At 39.7% G+C, this 12,847-nt stretch overlaps 1 protein-coding gene across 1 annotated transcript in view; it reads right to left on the reverse strand.

Annotated features, from left to right (window-relative positions):
• LOC6562564 (neuronal acetylcholine receptor subunit alpha-7) overlaps positions 1–12,847 on the reverse strand; it is a 31,784-nt gene that overhangs the window by 16,929 nt on the left and 2,008 nt on the right. The window contains exon 2 of the mRNA XM_001988347.3: positions 6,363–6,502. Within this exon, the coding sequence (XP_001988383.2) occupies positions 6,363–6,502 (140 nt within the window). The remainder of the gene's footprint in view (positions 1–6,362; positions 6,503–12,847) is intronic.

The raw sequence follows: 12,847 nt of genomic DNA on the forward strand, positions 1-12,847 counted from the left end.
AAGAAAATATATTTTTTGACTGGAACAAACTCTTGCACAAGAACTATTTACATTTTTTAAGTCGACAAATAGTTTCAAGCTGAAGATCGAGATGAATTTTTCACTTAATTAAGAAACTATTGAGTGTTTTTAGTGGAGAGAATTAATTGACTTCATTGCAGATATGAGAACGAGAGAAGTTTGGCTGCGTGCTACTTGCGCTTTCAAAATGCAATTAAATCAAAATGTGGGCGGTTGGAAGAGGCGTGGCCCCTTTGCATATTTTAAGGGTAACAATAAGCGAGTGTGTGTGTGCTGATGTGTGCGTGCGTGTAGGTCTGTTGTGTGGGTTGGCTGTGGCTATAGGGCCGCTCTCATCGAAGGCAAACATTGTTGCCTAGTGGAAAGCAAAAGAGCAGGGCAAGAAAACGAGAATTCGAAGAGGCGGAGTGAGGGGAAGGGATGCCTGGATTAGGCTCATGGCACAGAGGCTTACCAACATGTGTTTATGAGCATGAATAGCAAACATTTGAAACTCCATTATCAAAATGACAGCTGCCGGCAAATATTTGCAAGGAGGCACACATATTAAACATATACCTATACATATGTTTATGTATGTGTGTATAAAATATACATATACAATTTATATACATACTCGCTATTAACTCGATATCGAGCGAGGCCAAAGACAAAAGGCAATGCAAAGCGCGATGTATCTGTATCTGTATTTGTGTTTGTATCTGATACCGCGCATCGCTCGCGTTCAGTTAATTAAATTGCGCTTTTATCATCAGACAAACACACACACGCACACACACACACACACATACAAGCAGGCAAGCAAGCTTGTCACTGGTTTGTTTTTCAAGGACTTTCGACAACTTGACTTCCATTCTGAAGTGCTTACGTAATGTTCAGCCAGCGCCACTGGCTTAGCTACTAAACCAAAATGCCATTGTGGCCCATAAGGCCCATCAATTCGGGGCCAAGCATCCAGCGAGATAGAATTGAAATGACTTTAATGACAATTACAGCCATTTGTTGGCAGGATTTGCTGCTAAACTATATATCTTATTCTTCCACTAATACTTCTTGTTTGCCTCGTGACAAGCATTTCAAGTAAATCAGCGGAAAATAAAACCATTAACGATGCCACAAATAATGAACCCAGAGTTTATTCGTGATCAATTAAAATTTTAAATTCTGAGCAAAGAAATGACAAATTGAATGGATAAGTTATTTATCAAGTTTTAAGTAGTTTTGTAGAAACTTCTGTCTTGAACATCTTTCCCATATAACTTACTAAATGAATACAGTTTTTCAATAGAATCTTAAGATTATGGTTTTTTTCATAGGCTCCCATTTCCATGGATGCTTAAAAAAGCATTTCGCATACGCAGTGCTGAGATCATTTTAAGCCTTCCAAACGGTATGCCATTTTAGGTGAAGTTGTATCATTTGTTGTCGAAGTGCTGTTCCCATTTCGGTGCACAGAAATACACATAAAAATAAAAAACAAGACTTGCATAGGATATTGAGCAATGCTCTGGACAGGCCAACAGTTGTCCTGTATATGTGTGCTCATTTAACAAGTTTTTACCTTTGAAAGCGCGAGGACCTAAGCACACACACATAGAGATATAAACATGTATATATACAGGAGCACTCGAGTTGCAGTCATTCGCACATGCAAGAACATCAATCAAAGGGAAAGTGACTGCAGCAGGAGAAAGAGCTGCTGAAGCTTCCGACGAACCGAATGAACGAAACCCAAGCCACATGCATTGAAAATGCTGCAAACTATGCCAAGCATGTGCGTGTCTAGATGCCTGTGTGTGTGCGTGTGTGTGTGTGTGTGTTTGAGGTGTCCTGTTTAAGTTGATGAAATGCATGCAGTGAGCGCTTAGAAAAGCATCTGGTGGCCCTTTTGAGCCACGGAACGAAAACGAAGACAGAATTGACGGCAGTTTGGAATTAGGCGAACATTGCAAATGGACATGAAAGGAGAAGGGGCAGGGTCGAATAATGGCTGGAATAGAGGCAGGAATACAAGCAGGAACCAGAAGCCAGCTATAAGCAAAACTGCAACGTGATAACATTCTAATTTGAGAAACAGGTAAACAAAGGTGTGCAGCATAAATACATAGCATACTTTTCAGGGCAACGGCGACGTTCCCTACATCTGCATTGTTTGCACAGCTCGTTAGGCGTTTGTATAAGTGAATGTATGTGTGTGTGTGTGTGTGTGTGTGTTGATTAGATATGAACGCGTGTCTGATTTTTTGCGATACAACACGAATAACAGACTCAAATTGCGGATAAGTGACACATCACACTAACATGTTGTATCTAAATAAATATTTTTGTTTGTTTTCCATTTTGTTTTCACAATATGAGATCGAAAATAATTTTGTGATTTTTTGAGATTTTCAATTTTTTACTGAAAAACATACTTATATTTAACAGTTCTCTTTTAAAGTATGTCAATCCTGGCTTTCAGGTGAAAGCAAAGACTTCAGAAAAGTATAGCAAAAAAAATAAAAATAAAACTAATATTTTCTATTATTCTATTTTCTTTATTGTCGAGTAAGTAGTTCGTGTCACGCACGAAAGCATGAAAAACTCTCAACTCTAGTGTGCATATAGAGATGCATTTGTAGCACAATGTGACGCATAAATTGTGACTTATTCAAATGCAATTTTCAGCTGTGCCGCACACACATTGTGAGATAAACACACAAACAGAGAGAAAGAGCGAGACAGAGATTGAAAGAGAGAGAGAGAGAGATATGTGGGATTGCTTGCCTTGCGTTATGTTTTGTTTTGCTGCTGTATTTCGTTTTTGCCGCATACTCATGTCCTTTTACAGTTGACCTCCCACGGGCGCAATTATGGCATATGCTTCTGGTTGCTGCCACGAGATACTTATATAAATCACCAACGATTAAAATGCATATCATAGAATAATCATTGTCTAGCGTTAGATACGCATCGAGGACCTCCAGCTAAGAGCATAATCAATTGTTTGGCACGCTCGCTTAAAAGTCGTGCGCTGACATCCTTAAAGCTTAATCACTTGGCAACTTGACAGATAAGACGCGTTGACTGTCTTGCTGATAAACAGTTGAATTTATGGTGCTTTACACACTCACTCACACAAACAGTTTTCCCCCTCTCTCTCTCTCATTCTCTATTCTCTCTTTGAAACTGCTTTGAATTGAAGCTGCTCTTGGGACAGTGATGCTTGGCCTTTGCCAGCAACTGCATTGGCCTTCCCATGCCCTCACAGCCCAGAGCTGCCAACAGCAGAAGTTGCAGCAGCAGGAGCGGCAGCGGCAGCGGCAGCTGTCAGGTGTTAAATCTTAAAATTGCTTGGAGACCAGTAGCTACGCCCCTACGCCCCTACACCCCACACTCAACCCCGTAACCCCTTAGCATCAGAGTAGCGTGCACATAAAATATGCAAATGCAGCTGCAAGTGTAGTTAACAGTTAAAATATTGCGAGTGTCAAATGCCTCAATATCTCTGGGGGCAACGTAATGGCATTGGCAGCTCAGTTGGAAAAAGACCTGGTCGGATAGAGTGCGAGAGAACAGAAATGGGAAAATTAGAAAATACTATTTTCTTCGAGTGGAAATTGCAAAGTTTGAACTATTGGTGTGTGGGTGTAAAGATGTTATTATAAGTTCAAATCAACTGCATATTTATAAATATATTTTCTTCTCTCTAAACTCAAAATAAATAACTACATATTTCTCGATAGTTGAATCAAAATAAAATACCAATATATTTTATATATATTATGTATTTCTCAACTGTCTCTAATATTAAGAGCTTAGCTTTATAATAGGAGCCACTCATCCTTACCCAAAATGGCTTATAACAATTGTCATTGCTTTGACTTTGACCACCTGGTGATTCAAGAATCACATGCTGTGTTCGAAATGTTAATGATCAAATCGCTTATGGCAGCACTTAAGAACTTGCCACATTGATTGCTTGCTTTAATTGTGGTCACATAAGCGAAGGTATTTACATGCACTGTGCCACATCTAAGCAATTCGCAACTTATTGCTTAAATAAAAACTTTTTTAAGAAGAGTTCCCTCCTACATCCAACCATCTTATCCAGTCAGCCACATACTTTGAGATGACGAGCTGACACTTTGCACACCACATAAACTTTACGATTGAGCCAACAGCAGCAGCAAGAAGCAACAACAACAACAACAGCAACAAATCCCGCTGCACTCCCCTAACCTGCCTCACTCCATGTAGCTTTACAGGGTAACTGATGGCAGCGTTAACACCCCAACCAGCTCTACTATAACAAAATGACCCGATTTTCGCATTTTTATGCCTTGCACAGCACCAGACTGTAATTGCTGTTGTTGGTGGTGCTGCTGGTGTTGTTGTTACTGCTGCGTTTCGAGTGTGCGTGCTGCAGTTTTTACTGCCAGCAATTTTTGCGCAACAGCAACAAAATTAGCAACAACAACAACTAACAATCGAGTAAGAGTGCTGAACTCGAGAGTGCCTCAGCAGAAGATACCCTGTACTCGGTTCTAACATACCAAAAAAAGCTAAAATACTTTTCCCCTCTACTCCAGACTATGAAAAATAGATTGTTAAATAAGTTTTGTGAGAAGTATTGCATTGAAAATAGTCTCTCAATTTGTTTTGTAATATCTAATATATACATATCAGCCATATCTATCTCTGTATACGCTTTATAAGAGCCTTCATGCCAAATTTGTAGTATCACTCTTAAATACGTAAATTCTGTTCCATATCACTCTTATAAATGAAGATCCTGTTCCAGATATGATCATAAATACGGAAATACGCTTATAAGCTAGTAGCTCATTTGATTTAATTGGTATTTCTAAATTTATGTAGATTTCATCCTGCTTTAAGTGGGACAGACAACCATACATCGATACTTTATGGTGTCTTCTTGTCTAACTTTATGAAACCCCTTCCAAGTAATGGCTACAGGGTATAGCAAAAAGGACTGGCCAAAGCATTGTACCGCATTCGTTTTCTACTTCATTTTGCAGCAGCAGGAGCAGCAGCAGCAGCAGCAACAGCAGCAGCAACAACAATCACAACAACAGCACTAACAACAACTTGGAGCACACAACTCTCGCTGCTCGCACTTTTATGTGTGTTTTAGCGGGCAGGTGTGAACAACACATGTGCAAATTTTATTTATTCATTTTTATTTGCATGCCACATGCGTGTGAGTGTATTTGTGAGTGTATTGTGAAAGCTTTGCAGCATTTTGTGCAGTGTGCGACTTTTAGCGCGCGCCAGTGAATGCGCAGTCCTAGGCCTGTTTAATGCCCAGAGCAACAAATATACTACCACTCTGCCTCAATTCCATGCTCCCCACAACCACCACTCTTCCCGGGGCCCACTCCTTTGACGGACTTTCAGGCTTTCAGGCGCAGTTTCTTTTGTTTGAGCGCTCCATTTTTAGTTGAATCCCAACTTTGCACGGGACTCGAGCCTGGTAGGCTGGCAAGCGGACAGGCAACAAACAACTCATCCACACACAGTTGCACACACATGCTCACATACACACACACACACACACAGATACTCACGCACACACACATAGAAATCTAATATGAATTGAGGTTGTCCCACTAACAAAAGCAAACGCTTCGCTCTAACTCTGATATATGTACAAATGTATCCACCTTTTGCTGCCCTCAACGCAACAAAAACTTTGCCCCAATGAATGCAACATGCAATTCCACATATGCTCGGTCCCTGTTACTGCTAACCCGCCCACTATTTTGCAAAAGGTGCGAATGAGGCAAATGCCACACGCCACATGACGTTGCATGTAATTTGCTCGACAGTCGCCTGGCAGTCGGGCTGGCAGGATGTGTGCGTCCTGTCTACATCCAGGCCAGGCAGCCAGAAGAGAACTCAAGCCAAGCTGTCATTCAGGGAACACACACACACACATCCATCCACACACACACACACACACAGACACATAAGCAAATAATTAAAATTTCACTTTCTTGGCAATTCACTTTTCATGCACGTCGCACAGAAATGGTGTCATCAGTTTTTGTCACCTTCGTTTACATTTTTTACGGCAAACTTTCACTTTAAGTTGAATTTATAATCGCATCCACTGCAAAAATAAATGCAGATTGGCCATGGGAATTAAATTTGTAATTCCAATGAATGCGATACTCTTAGGATACCAATATACCAATATAAAACCGATGCTTCTAAAGCAAATTCTGACAACTTTTGTGAACTGGATTCCTATTTCATTATAGTATTTTATTATTACATGATAGTTTTCATAACATTTAATAAGAATTTTAGAAGAGGAAATGTTGTGTTGTACTTACCACATCGATAATTTGCATTAATGTTAAACCAAAGCTTAATTGTAACGGGTCCGATTCGTTGAGAACCGGACGTTCTAGTGTATTATAAGGATCCAATAGATCATGTAACAGTCTCTTTTCATGATATCCTGCTAAGCAAACTGCAATGGAAAGAAAAACAAGAAATGTATTAGATAAAAGATGAAAATTAGTTTCCACACAAGTTTCGAATGCAGCACTTACAATGATTCAACAATGTTGATAAGGGCGGGCTGTGTGCATGGAGGGGCGGGGTAAGTTGTGCGCAATAGATATGGGGGCAAAGGTTATATAGCTGCAAGTGCTTGCCATTTCACAAAAGCACCGCAAATCAACATCAATAATTCGTGCGGCAAATGGAACAAGAGACGGCAAGCACGGAGAATACGGAGAAGGGGGCCAAGGGATGACTAGCTACTGAAATTTATTGATATGCAAAAGTTTACGAGTTTTTGGTTTGGTTTGCAACTTGTCCAACTGATTCTGCTCCTGGTCCTCCCTCCCTTCCCGTTACTACTATTTGGCAAGCATACGGGCTGCGCAGGGAAACTTTTTGCGCTTTTTGTTCACCATATGTCTCAGTCTTCTCTTGCTGCCCCAACTGTCTCCCTATTGTTCTGGCTTGTGCATAACAAAGGCAAACTTTTATTGAGCCAAAAGTTTTTAACATACAAATTTTCTTGCTTGCCCGCCAGCCTGCCTGCCTGCTCGGCTGCTTGAACGACTGTTCGCTTTCTTGGCGATAATAAATTGGCTCCGAAACACACACGCACACACCTGAACCTACACACACAATTACAGACTCACGAATAGAGGGCGAGAAAAAAACACTCATACGCCTCGTTATTTGTCTGCCGTCGTTATCGTCGAATTATTTATGCATGCAACAGAAAGCGAACAGGAAAACGAGAAATGACACAGAGGAGGCATGTAGTTCAGCCCTTAATCCTCTCTCTCTCTCTCTCTCTCTCTGTCTTTCCCTTTTCCCTACATCCAATTTGATAATTTCTTAAGAGTTCTTTGCAGTTTGCGATCTGAAGTTTCCTTCTTCACATTTTTTTTTTTCTTTGACACACATTGGGAATTTGTGGCACTAAGTAGCATTCAGTGTCGAGCATTTGTGGAATGAGGCAAGTGCAGCTGCAATGGTGCCATGAAAAATTGCAGCGAAAATTGAGGCAGCGATTGCTGCAGAATTTATTTTTAATGATTGCCACTTGTGGCGCTTGTCAGTATGAGTGTGTGTCTGGGTTTAAGGGAAAATAGAGAGAGAGGGAGTCTTAATATGCAGTCTGCTGGATTTTCGTGAGCTGGTTGAGTAGTTAATCTGAAGTTTGATAATGGCATATTGATTACGGTGCACATTGCTGAGAGGGCTCAGTAGCTGCAGCTCTTGATTATGATGCAGTTTCGAAATCAGAACGTTTTTAACTACGAGTAAAGTGGTCATTAAATAGAGTTGCCGGCTTGGGTTTGAGTTTTTTAATGTATACGAAAAATAATGAAGTGCTCTAGAGAAATATTTATTATCTTATAGTTTGGTATGTGTTGCTTCAGCTCTTAAAGAATATAAAATAATGGTAATATTAAATGCTTAAATAAAATGGTGATGATTACCTCAATAGAAAATGAAATTAAGGGACAAATTTCATTATTTATATCTAAATTGAACAAAGTTCTCTTCATCATTTTCAATAAAATGTTCATATTTAGATATATAAATATTTATATTGAAAACTATGCACACCACTTTGAGTTCCTCTAAAAAATATTAAATTCATATTCTTAGCACACACCATTTAAATGTAATAGCACAAGATTTACATACAAAATGAACACCTCAAAAATTATGCACATAAATTCGCCCTTTTTTTTTTTGTTGTTAATTTTAATTCGCCTTTAGTCTTTTGCCAGGCAGCTCGCAGAGTGTGCCCCTGCTGTGGAAAAGGGGGAAAATTCTTTTATTTCACTTTCTAGCACGTTTGCATATTTCATTTCTTTCTCATTTTTTTGCGCGTTTGCGTTGCATTTAAAATTAAAAATTCTTAAACAAAATGCAGCGCCCGCAAGCGTCGCAGCTAACGAGCACAGCTGGCTGACAATGAAGGAGGAGGTGGGCAGTTGGGGGAGGGGTGCTGGGGTGCTGGGGCATGGCTGCTAAGCCTTTAAGGCAAAGCATTGACATCAGAGCACAAAGCAAACAGGAGCAGCAGTAGGAAAAAAAAACAGGGCCAACGTCTGATGAAGTGTCAAAATGAATGTAATAATAAAACAAATAGAACAAGCTACGCAAAAGAGATGGAGGCTAGAAGAGGGAAAAAGGGAGAGAGGGCAACAGAGTCGAGCAACAGGATGAAAGTGCATTGTATATTTAAAATATACTTTTACGGCTGAGACTCTTGTTTGTTACATTTTTTATTTGCATTGTTTTGGAGCCGGCAAAAAACGAAGAAGACACAAAATACATTTTCGAGCTCTCAACAGGAAGTAAAACTAATGAATATGCAGGCGAACGCTTGGATTAAATTATTTTTTACTTTAATTTCAAGCAAAGACGAGCAGGTCAAGCAAAGAGGACTTTATCCAAAATAAAATACCAAACTACAATTGACAAGCACTCTCTACGGGAGACACAGCTTACGAGAGCTAATAATTGAATGGTTAAGATTTGGAATATCTTAAATCAATACTTGAGCAAAGGAAATGAAGTTCTACGACAATTTGAACGTTACTTGCTATTCATATGAGCCTTAAAAAGTTTTGGAACATATCAGCGTAATAAATCCATATTGTTCAAATATAAATTAAAAATTCAAATGCAATTTTAGTACAATTCATTAAATCGCTACATAAATCCCATACGAGTTTAAATTTAAGACAAGTGCAATTGAAATTGAAACCTCCACAACTTTGATTGACTCATTTCTAGCTATATAAATATATTTACTAGACTCTATTCACAACCATTAAGGACTCACATGACAGCGACAGTTAAATGCTCTAGTCATGGCCTATGTTGTGGCCTTAACTTTTGGCAGCGACTGTCTGCCCAGGCAGTTGCCACCATAAATTGTGGCCATTTTGAAATGCCTTTTCAATAGCTGCACTTTCGTTCGGCGACTTGGTCTCTTACGGCTCCTCGTTTTGTTGTTTGTTGGTGTTTTTGCTTCGCTTGTTTGGCGGCAGGCCGCATAAAATTGCAATTTTATTGCAGTGAAGCATGAAAAAGTAATTGCTATTTCACAAAGCCACCGAAGTCGCACAAAAACAACAAAAGAAATGCTGCAACAGCTGCGCGGTTGGCCAGCAGACCAAACGGGGACTAAGGATGAGCCCAAGTCAGTTGCCTAGCTCACGGCCACAAAGCACAAGCCAATTTAATGTGCACAACAACACAAAATAAAACACAACAAAAATGGTTACAAAATGCAGCCGCCTACAACAAACGGCAATAATAGCCAAAACAACAACAACACCCAACCGCCAAAAAGGAAATGTAAATAAATAAAACAAGATTTGGAAAGACGCTCATGTAATACTCTTGCTTATACAAAACGTATAAAAAAATACTTATTAAATGATAGATTAAATAACTAATATTATTGTAAAATCATTATAATGTTAATGTTGGTTAAAAAGTTGGATTATTTAGAAAAATACCACTTTTGCACTTAGGCTTTTAGTTGAATTCTTCAAATCAAATTCTGTTAATATCATTGAAATATATTGTTGACTTTTATCAAATTCAAATTAATTTTAAAAACATTTCTTAAATTTCGATGTGGAAAATAAAAATAGAAAAACATTCGATGTAATAAACTTTAACAACAATAATTCAAACTAATTTATATACTCAAATTTGTATGATACAAATGTTATGCCTAATACTAAAAGCTGGACTATCTACAAATGTAATCACTTAGTTAAGGGAGCCCACCTCAAGTCACTATACAAAAAGTGAGGGAGAGAGAGTAAGCAGTTTTGCCATTTGGCACTCGTGCTGTCCGTCGATATTAAAAATTGAAAGCGAAATGAAAACTGACGCGGCGCCAAACCACTTAAGCTGCTAAAAACCGATACAAAAGGAGTGAGCAAATGGTTAAGCAAGAGGGGCAGACAGAGAGAGAAAGGGCGAGGGAGGCAGGAGGGCCGCCGGGTCACAGCTCGACTCGTTAGTCTTGATGGCCTGTCTGAGCAACCATGTGGCGCAACCGGCACACAGCTCAGCGGGGCAACGCCACCTGCTAATAGCTTTGTATGAAAAGACTCGGAGAAAACGAAAAAAAAAGAAAACGATGGAGCGAGATAGAGAAAAAGTGAGAAAAAGAGAGAGAGCAACCTGAGAGCTGAGCATTTTAATAGCGTCAAGGTGACGCTTAACCATTCAAAGCTTAATTTATGCAATAAAAATTCCACCAGCTAGCCAAGGATGGCCCAACACCAATACAGATTATACCCTAATTGTATAAACCTAGCAAAAGAGCAGAGTATTTAATTGCTTATGACGAGCTCTTTGTTTTTTTTTTTTTTTGAGTTTTTCCTTTTTAGAGCGTAACCTGAGACGAAACGAGACTCAAAAATGGCTACAAATCGAAAGACAACAGAGGGTTATGGGATGGGGGATGTTCGTATTGTATGTGTGTGCGCGGGGGGAGGTATGGCAGGCAGCATATGCTGTAAAGTGTTGGGCGAAGATTGGCAGATTCCTGGGCGGGGCCCATCAATCAAATGCCTGTGTCCACTATTGAAATTATGAATGCTATCACATTTGATGATTGATTTCAGGCACAAAAAAGTTACGTCTGCCACAGCATCATTGTGCGCCAGTTGAGAGTGAATGTGACTGTGTGTGTGTGTGTGTGTGTGTGTGTGTGTGTGTGTGTAGCTTGTTTGTGCAGCACGATGGGCCCATATCTTTGTAGACATATACATATATACAAATGTGTGTGCATGTGTGTATACTATTGCAAATGGCAGGCATGACATTCTGTTTTTCTTTCTTGTGTAACCCTTTAGCTAATGATGGCAAAAAGCATATGACATTTAGAGGGAGTGGACTGAAACGAATATAGATTGATACTATGCTCTCAAACGGAATGGCATTTGAAAAGCGCATGCTGTTTCGTACACTTGCTTGAAAAATGAATAAGCCCGCCCAATGGCAGGCAGCGAGCAATTTGCAGTGGGTTAGGTAATGGAAAAGAAAGATATTTGCAAATGAAAATATGTGTATATCATTTACCAAAGTCATACATTATTTAACCAGTATACTATTCTTAGAATGCTGCATTCTTATGCTGCAGAAGCTATTGCAAATTATTTGCTGCATGAAAATACAGAAATTATTAGCAAATAAGATAAATAATAATAAAACCAAAATAAAAAAGGCCTTTATTAAGACATACAAAAAGGTGTTTAATTTAAAGCAAAACTTTTAAAATGTGTCAGTGTTACTCAACTGTCAGCATCGCAATTTTCAGCTTTATACATTTTATGACATGATTCCGCAAAGTAAGCACTTTCCACTCCACGTCACTTGAGTTTGTTCTGTACTCCGAACTCAATTATTAAATTAAGCTCAACGTAAAACCCTTGCCCTTCTTTCCTTTCTCTTTTCTTTTTCGTTGTGCCTTTCACTGCATATGCATGTGCCATAAGTCCATCACAACTTATATATTTTTAAAAGCTAACGATTTCCCCTACTCTCACTCCTCTCTCTCTCTCTCTCACTCTCTCTCACTCTCGGTTTGCTTTGGCCTCAGCAGCTCGTTAGTCAGCGGCAGCAGCGACAAAAAGAAACAAGAGGCATTAAAATGAACTTGGTCGCCTTATGCGTCAGTCAAATGGCCAAAAAGTCTAAAAAGTCTTGAAGCATGCCAAAAAGCTTTCCGTAGCAATAAGCGTCATAACAGGGGCACTTGGCTGGCCAACGGGGCGTATGAACGATGTCATAGGGCAACTGACACACAACTGTACATACACACACACACACACATATGCACACAAACGCACATACATTAAGTATAGCTGCATATGCAGCGATGTAAGCGAGGTTGACGTTGTGCAAAGTTTAAATCTGATTATCGTTGGCAGCGTTGCGAGGCAGCAGGGTTGGAGGGTACACTCTTACACATATAGTATTACAATATGGCATAACGGAAACGGAAGTGCTGCCATAAAATCATAAACATGCACACATGCACACACGCACACACGCACACACGCACACATGGACACCGACAGCGACAGCGACAGTAACAGGAATAGCGACAGCAGCAACAGCAACGTTGACTGCATGAAACATGAACTCGACCAAACCGGGCAACAGACAGAGGGCGGGCTAGGGGGCAACAACGAGAACTTCGACTGCAGAGACAAAGACGTTGCCCCACTCCCACACACACACACACACACACACATACTCCAATAAACAAGCACATACAGATGATGAGTTTATGTGAGTGTGG

The sequence above is a fragment of the Drosophila grimshawi genome, unplaced genomic scaffold (genome assembly GCF_018153295.1).
Source record: "Drosophila grimshawi isolate 15287-2541.00 unplaced genomic scaffold, ASM1815329v1 contig_1377, whole genome shotgun sequence".
Lineage (NCBI taxonomy): Eukaryota > Metazoa > Arthropoda > Insecta > Diptera > Drosophilidae > Drosophila > Drosophila grimshawi.